The sequence below is a fragment of the Passer montanus genome, unplaced genomic scaffold (assembly GCF_014805655.1).
Source record: "Passer montanus isolate IOZ18808 unplaced genomic scaffold, ASM1480565v1 scaffold41, whole genome shotgun sequence".
NCBI lineage: Eukaryota > Metazoa > Chordata > Aves > Passeriformes > Passeridae > Passer > Passer montanus.
The window spans coordinates 5,371,734-5,380,321 of NW_024368930.1; the positions used below are offsets into that span (position 1 = coordinate 5,371,734).

An 8,588-nucleotide genomic window follows, 5' to 3' on the forward strand; every position below is an offset into this window, starting at 1 on the left:
CCGGGCCGCAGCAGCAGCAGCGCGGGGCGGCGGGACCCCCGTTCCCCCAGCGCGGTTGCGGGCGGCGGGGCCGGGAGCGATCGGGGCCCGGGCGGGCCGGCTGCCGCAGTCGGAGTTGCCGGGTGCGGGCCGGCTTCGGGCGCGGGTGAGAGAAGGGAGAACCTGTTGGAAGCGGCTGGCGAGGAGGAGTCGCGCTGCCGCTCGTGTGGTCTGACAGGGCCGGCGGTGCCTGTTGCTGTTGTTGGGGCCGCCTGTCCTCCCCTTTCGCTGCCCCCGTGGTCGTGACTTGGAGGTAGAAATCACTAAATGCGGCTTTGGTAAAATGCTTTGCCTGCCAGTCCGAACAGAAATATTGTCTAGAAAAATAGTGGAGATAACGCTTTAGTAGCGCTGACAGGAGAACTTTCGGGGACAGCGAAGCTGAGCGGGTGTAAAGCTTTGAGTTGTACACTGGGCAATATATCGTGGACAGTTTTGTAGCTGTGCAATATAGGAAGCTGTCCGAAGTGTTGGTGAAGATTTAAAGCAGATATTGTTTATGTAGGCATTGCTATAAGTGTTTGTCACTGTCTGTCTGTCAAACTTTGATTCACTGGTTTCACACTGTGATGCTGCGTGTGTGTAAATTCTATACAAGGTTTTTATGGAGTGGAGTTAAGAGTAAGTAGAAGAAGATGGTATTTGAATTTTTTATTTTGAGGTTTCTGAAAGCAGCTTTACAGCCTGGCAAATAGATATGGGAGAGTGCAGGAATGAGGAGGAAAAAAATACAAAACTGTGGTTTAACATAAAAGGGTCCGTTTTGGATTATTAATTTAAAAGAGCTCATAGAAAGCTCTAAAGATAGCAATAACACAATTCTTACACACAATAAACTTATTTCTTCTTGAATCATGTTAAATGAGATACTTTTCTGTTGTAGTTGGAGTCCAGGATGAGTTATGCAGAAAAACCTGATGAAATCACGAAAGATGAATGGATGGAAAAGCTTAATAACTTACATATCCAGAGAGCAGACATGAACCGCCTTATCATGAACTACCTCGTCACAGGTAAAAACACCTGCTCGTGCCTGGAGGCTCTTCATGTGTGTCATACTTTATCAGTTTGGGGGAGAATATGGAACTGCATGGAGTGGAATTAAGGGCTGTGGGAACTTAGTCATTGCTGCTGGTTTCTCTTAGCAAAGCCCAGCTGCTCTGGTGTTCTCTTAGCTGCAGGCTGACAAAGACTCAGAGACTGAGCAGTTCTCATGGAATACAGATGACATTTATGAGCCTGAACTCTTCTGCTAAATGATAGAGAAAACAAAGTGTTTTCTGCAGTGCTGTAAACATGACCTGCTTCTCCGTGATGTCCTTTTTTGTGCCATTGAAGCAGCTCAAGATAAGTTGCTGTTGTTAAATAACAGTCTGAAAGCTGCAAGAACAACTATCAGAAGCAGGTTTTTAACTGGGCAGAAAGATAAACTCTGAAAGGGCACTGTTGTCAAAATAATTTGAGACCAGAATATTAACCCCTTCAGCACACAGCCTGGCTTCATACTTGGAACAACCCAAAGCCCTGGGGAATTGTTGCCAGTAATTAGGTGCATGCCATCCCAGGAAGCTGTGCTAGGGCGGAGGCCTTTGTATCCATCTACACCCCTGTTTACACTGAGCCTAGTGAAGCCTCTGGGTTGCAGGAAGAGCATCTCAGTGGGTGGTGTAAATCAGTTTTGTGTCTGTGAAAGCAAGACCTGTGGTTTAAAAGAGCTGTTCTAACCTTAAATACTACACAAGAAAGCAAAATTATATCTTGTCTATCTTCTCAGAAAAACTGCTGGATCTGTGTAAACAGATCTGGGGCTGGAGGGCGAAGCAAAACCACCCACTTGAAAGTGTGACTTTCACAATCTCATTTTGCAATAGACACAGTGCTTTATTTAAGTATGAAACAGGCTTCCATATTAGAGGTATTGGACTACAAGTTGCTTCCCTAGAGAGTGAGCATACATGAGTTCAGAATGAATTAAGCGTTTACTTTAAAATGCCTTTTGGATAAATGACTTCTTATATAGAGGAGAATTTTTCACAATTTTGGGTTAATCTTTAAACCCCCAAATTGCACAAGCAACACTCAAATTAAACTGATAGGTTTTCTTCTAGTGTTTAATGCAATACATTCTATGGGTAAAATGTTCCTATTTCAGAGGGCTTTAAAGAAGCAGCAGAGAAATTTCGGATGGAGTCTGGAATTGAACCCAGCGTGGATTTAGAGACTCTGGATGAAAGAATAAAAATCCGTGAGATGATCTTGAAAGGGCAGATCCAGGAAGCCATTGCTTTGATAAACAGCCTCCATCCAGAGCTGCTGGATACCAACAGATATCTCTACTTCCATTTGCAGGTGAGCACAGGTGGCAGACTTTTATCTTAAGAGTTTGCTGAGAGAATGGGAAAAGTGGTGAAGAAATTCAGGTTATGTTGGGAAGTTGGTGACTGAACATGGATGCAATTGGGGGAGTTCTTGGCATTTTTTGGTACCATTGGGAAACTTTGTGGCATGGTGCAGGAGTCACCATATACAGTTATTAACATGAAAACTTGTAACAGCAGCAGTGACCTTGTGACTTACCAGCTTCCAGTTGCTGTTGGCCTGAATTCCTTTAGTAACCCATCTTCTCAAACCCTGTTACTCAAAAGCACCAAGTTCCCTTTTTCAGTAGATTTTGCAGCCAAGTTGCTGCTCCTTGTCTCACACATTGAGAAGAATTGACCTCAAACTGTCAAATTACAGATTAGCGTTTGTCTCAAATTACACACCAGTGTCTGAATATTCCAGGCTTGCAATAGTGAAGATTTGTTAATTTGTTGGGCTAATATTGCTGTGTCTTTTGTGTGTAGCAACAGCACTTGATTGAACTGATTCGGCAGCGTGAGACAGAGGCAGCTCTGGAATTTGCTCAGACCCAATTAGCAGAACAAGGGGAGGAGAGCAGGGAATGCCTGACAGAAATGGAGCGCACGCTGGCTCTGCTTGCCTTTGATAATCCCGAAGAATCACCATTTGGAGACTTGCTGAACATGATGCAGCGACAGAAGGTAGTCCTTTCTCAAAGGGAACTGATGTGTTTTATATGTATGTTATGAAAATAAAATCTAAATATTTTTGAAATGTTCAGAGAAAACTTATATAGTGATACGCAAAAGAACAGAAGTGTTTATTGAGCAAGATTTAAAAAATGGTGTTAATATATTCCAAATGTATTCAGCTGCTTGGCTCTCTTCCTTGCTTTCTCCAGGCTTGTAGTCTGTGGAGCTTTGTCCTGGCCATTTCTGAGGAATTAGCACACTAGGTGTGATCTTCCCAGTGTCTGCCTGACTTTAGCAGTGTTAATTGTATGAAAACTGTCACTGAACTCCAGTTTTTGTTTTCCAGGTATGGAGTGAGGTTAATCAAGCTGTTCTAGACTATGAAAATCGTGAATCAACACCCAAGTTGGCAAAATTACTGAAACTACTACTGTGGGCTCAGAATGAGCTGGACCAGAAGAAAGTGAAATATCCCAAAATGACAGACCTCAGCAAGGGGACGATTGAAGAGCCCAAGTAAAATGTGTGCAGATGGACATCAAAAATCTTAGTACTGCACAGTATACATTTATATCAGTCTGTGACTGAAATATTTTTACTACAGTACAGCACTCAATTCAGATTTTTCAATGAACATCTAATTTGAAGGGAGAAAAGTCCCTTTTAAATGCTGCAAAAACTGCATTGAAAGGCGCTGTATCTCTTTGGAAGTCTGACTTAGGCTATGCACTATAATACATTTTTAAAAAAACAATTAAACAGGACAGGAAAAATAGCATTTTTAAAAGTACAAAACTCAAGCTTTCTAATTGGCTGCTGATGCCTAGTTTAGTGGCCAGTGAGTTAATACGGAGTTATATTGGCAACTGTTCAGTTTAACTGTCTCCTGTTTGAAATGTGTATATAGAACAGTGAATATTTTCTACCTTTAAGTTATAGCCAGATATACATTCCCCTTAAAAGTAACTGGTCAAGTTTTCATCTATAAACTTTGCAGTAAGGTCAACTTTTTGCTTAGGAAATAGTGTACAAACTTGTAAATCATAATTTAAGGACTTTTGTTTTGGTTTTTTTTCTTCCTTGTTTCTGACTTCTTGGTGCTTTATATGGTGAGAGCTATGTTCATAATGGATCAGTGACCCATCTTTTCAGGAGGAGTATTGATGGAAATAGGTTTTTTCTTAATATTCACAAATGACCAAAACGGCCCCAGAGGCATTTGAGGGTTTGTTTTTTAACAGGGGCCTTGTCCCCCCTGTGTTAAATTTGCAGCAATTCCAGGTGGCTGCTACAGCTTTGAAGGCCACTGGATGTCTGTAAGCTGAAATACTCGTGTTAAGAAATCAAGTGGTGGGGAGAGATGCTTGTTGAGGCCTCTGATGCATCATCTTGTGCAGGATCTGCCTTCATGCTTGCTGAATAAGAATTGTAGTTTTAGAGCTACTTGGGCTGCTTTTATGCCTTGAGCTAAGCAAAGCAGGGCTGTCTAAAACCAGAAATTTGCATTTTGTCACTTCTTCCATACCTTTCTGAAGAGATGCAGTTCATCCTCATCTGTATTTGTTTACTGACTGTCCTCACTCCAGTTAGAACTATAGTTTTAATGTGAAGTCCAGACTTTCAAGTCAACAAATTGTAATCTTCTGGGTATGGGATGTTCTGGTCGAGTGATTGCAGCACTGCACACTGGTTTATACCCAGTGGTAGGAAGCACTAATCTTGCCAAATCTATCTCTAGATTTTTAGGTCTATAGATCAAGTTTTGCCAAGCACAGAGCAAGCTGATGAGTGAAACAGTTTAACATCATGAGACACTGGCAGTTGTCACACCAGTCCCATACTGTACATAATCTAGTCTTGTATGGTAGGTATTACCCTGTAGAATGAAACTTAGTTTTCACTTAATTTTACTGGAATACTTAATGCATTAAACTGTATAAAGCTTTGCAGATACACCTGGCTTAGGGGAACTAACAAAACATGTTACTGATTGCATTACTGTGAACACTGTTTACTTGTGTAGCTATTTTTGGGGGGGAAGCCATTGTTTGTTAAGCAGCTGTGAGAGATGCAGAGCACCAAGGTTAAGCAAGATGATGGATGTAACAAAATCATTTGTTCCCATTTCTTACTGATTGTTCTGTTCTCCACTTTGAGGCATTTATGGTAGGGAGGTCTTCAAGTTTATATATAACAAACAAGCTATCAGTAGCCCCCCAGCTACAGCAGCAGTTTGGCTTTCCTTCACCCAGGCTGGTTATTCTAACACCAAACTTTTAACAGTTGTGGGTTTGGTTGTTTTGGGGTTTTTTGTTTTGTTTTTTTTTCTTTTGAAGTCGGTTGATGTCTGAAAACCATGTATAACTTTTAGTTTGTGAGAAACTGTATGGTTAATGTAACTTTGTTTAATAACAAACTGCAGAAACAAAACTGGAATAGCACTAATTTCTTTCTGTAGAACTGATCAGCTTTTCCTCTCTGTTCTGACACTTGTGTTGTTGAATCTCCTGTAAAGCTTCTCCCGGGTGGATGGAAAGTGGTGCGGTTTTGTGGCACAATGAGCATTTTTCTCCATGAGAAATGCAGTATTACAGCCCTGGGTGAGAAGTTCACTGTCCTTCTAGAACGCTACCTTAATTCCATAGAGTATTTGGGCAACGATTGAGCATAGATTACTTGAATTTCCACTAGCTTGTTGGTTTTTTTCCATTAAAAAATAAACACGTTTTTAAGGGGTTAATATAAAATTAGTCTAGAACTATTTCACTTTGTTTTTATGAACATGCCACATTGATAAGCAGCTTTAATCTGTAAAGTTTTTGGTAACTGCAAGAAGATACTCGAAAGCTATGCATTTTAGAGAAAGCATAAAGGTAGTGATATTGGTACTTCTAAGGATCTTTATATTAGTGTATATAAAATAGTTTGCATATACAAATATAATATATAATCTGTTTGAAATATTCTTGAATGGTAGGGGCTGTGAAACATATTATAATTTATGGAAATATTGTACACAGTAAACAGATGTCTCAGTACACAAATGAATTTTTGTCATATGCATGAGAAGTGTCTTATTTGGTGACTACTAATGAATGGGCTTTTGTTAACCCATTTTTGTTAGATAACCACTTTAACAAATACTATTAAATGCCACTTTGATCAGTTTGCTTTAGTGTAAAAATACATATTTTGTTCCACTGAATTTAGAACAATATGAAAAGAACTTTTTGTAAGAAGATTTGTTCCAAACCCAACATTGGCAGACAGATCTGGTCATTAGAGGTGGTGCACTCATCCTCCCCCAGCTTTGCCTTTGGTGAAAGCAAATAAGATTTTTTCATTCATGCTATGGATGTGGAGAAGCTGGATTGTAAAATATCCTGTCTTATACCTCTGCAGAAAGGCTGCATAGCAAGTGTGTTTGATTAGGCTACAAATCTCCCTCCTTTTCCCAAAGCCATCACCTCCCTGTAATTGTCTTTGCTGTTCCCATGTTTTGTTTCTGCCTGTCAGATTTAAGCTAAGCTGTGGCTGCTTCTGTTGTACAAAGGAGGGATTTTGGAAGGGTGGGGGTTCACAGACTTTCCTGAAGATGAAGTTGTGGTGGTACTTTGAGAAATACTTACTGAACTGTTTAGTTTTGTATAGTGGGAAAAGCAGAGGCTGCTGCACAGAAACTTAACAGCAGAATTTTGAGTAAAGCACTTCCTCTCAAGACTTTTGAAGAGGCAAACATACACCTTTAAGCCAGATAAAGTACCTCTCTCTCTTTAAGATTATTTCATTGAAATACTTTTAGCTTGTTCCACCCACATTAAAAGAAAAATTGAAATGAATTCTGCCTCCTTTCCACTCCTTGTAAATACAGGAAAAGCCACTACATTATTCCAGGGTGATTTTATTGTTTTTAATTTGTAAAATTTATGCTTTGTATGCTTGAGTATAAGCTTAAAAGCATTACTTTAAAAAAATCCTTGACTAGCTGAGCATTGTTCAACTTATTTCAAACCACCTTGTGTCCAAGTGGGTTGCAAAGCTCATTAAATGGAGTTGGATCCCTGTGTGTTGTGTCTTCAAATGGGACTGCTGCTGTCAGCCACGGCTGAGAGCATCCTTGAGAGCCAGAATAGGATATGGAGTCCATTTGCCCTAAATCTGCCTTGAGGCTACAGGTTCTGACCTGCACTGTAGCTCTCTCTTCCCTCCAGAAGCGACACCATGTCAGGAATTGTTTCTGCTCGGCTGTCCTTAACAAAAAGGGACGAGGAGGGTTTGTAGCTTTTGTGTGAGATGGTGTCCCCAGCCCTGCTCGCTGCTGGGTGTGCTCAGCTCAGCACAGACAGAACACAGAGCTCATGAGCAGCACCCTCAGAAGGATTTGTACTACTCCATGGGCACCTCGAGGTGCTACAAATTGTTTGTATTCCTTTCTGCTCCCCTTCTGCCTTCACCTGATCAAGTTAAGCACAAAGTTGGTCAAAGCACTGGTGGGCTGCGTGCTGATGCTTTCAGGCACCTCAGACCAGAAAGCCCTTAGAGTTCTGACATGCTCTTCATAGGATTACAGCATGATTCCAACAATAGTGACGTGAGGATTCCAACACTGTCCTGCTACCTTATCTCACCTGGACAAGTTGCTGCATGGAAGTTCCTGTTCATTTACAAGCAGGCTCAATTTGCCAACTTCTCTGATAATTTGCTTTTATTCAGTGTGTGGCTGCCTAGTAGTTTTGCCAAGTTGGATTATGTAGCAGTAGAAACCCATGTGTGTTTTCTTTATTGTGTGGAGAAGTTGCATTGAAACTGTGCTGGGTTAGGGAGCTCTCAAGCTGCAGTCACTGTCCTTTCAGGAGACAACAATTGTCCTTCATGGAATGTATGAGCCTATTGCTCCTTTCAGGATTTGAACCTAATCTGTGCTTAACTTGGTAAAATCTTCAAATAATTCAACCATTGTATGGGTGAACTACAGGGATAGTAAATGTCATGTCAAATATTAACCCGATAATCTTTTGTTTGGTTTAATCTTTTGACAGATTAAGCTGAACATAGGAAAAATGAAAGGAGGTTGTATTCTTGTGTAAGATTATTTCTTTAGTCAGCACCTGTCCTCTGAGCTGATTCCATTTGTCATTTAATCAGCTTGGGAGAGGTTTGCTTATAGAAAATCATACAGCAGTAAAAGGAACCATGTCTGTGTGTTTACTCTTTACATTTATTTATGTGAATGTGATGGATGTTGCACTCAAACACTTTCAAGTGCAGCTGGTTTGGACAGTGAAAGTAGCTTCTTATCTGAGAGGCAGATTAGTCAAGCTCCTCATTGAAGAGGTGGCACTGAGCAAAACAAGGAAAGGAACAAAAGAGTACAAAAATAATGAAAATTTGTGCTTGATTTCCAACTCAACTACTAACTCACTGAAAGTATGATTCATTGTTACAGTGTCAGGGTTGGAAGAGTTTGCACCCCTCAGCAGTGAGACAGAACACAGGATCCTTCATACCTGGCTG

The 8,588-nt window shown here is 40.8% G+C and overlaps 1 protein-coding gene across 1 annotated transcript; it reads left to right on the forward strand.

Moving 5' to 3' along the window:
- The first annotated feature begins 43 nt into the window (after positions 1 to 43).
- Positions 44 to 7,140, forward strand: GID8 (GID complex subunit 8 homolog). The gene is made up of 5 exons (XM_039719226.1): positions 44 to 292; positions 923 to 1,052; positions 2,192 to 2,388; positions 2,886 to 3,083; positions 3,421 to 7,140. The coding sequence occupies exons 2-5, from the start codon at positions 935 to 937 to the stop codon at positions 3,592 to 3,594; spliced, it is 687 nt and encodes a 228-aa protein (XP_039575160.1). The 5' UTR covers positions 44 to 292; positions 923 to 934; the 3' UTR covers positions 3,595 to 7,140.
- Positions 7,141 to 8,588: the final 1,448 nt, after the last annotated feature.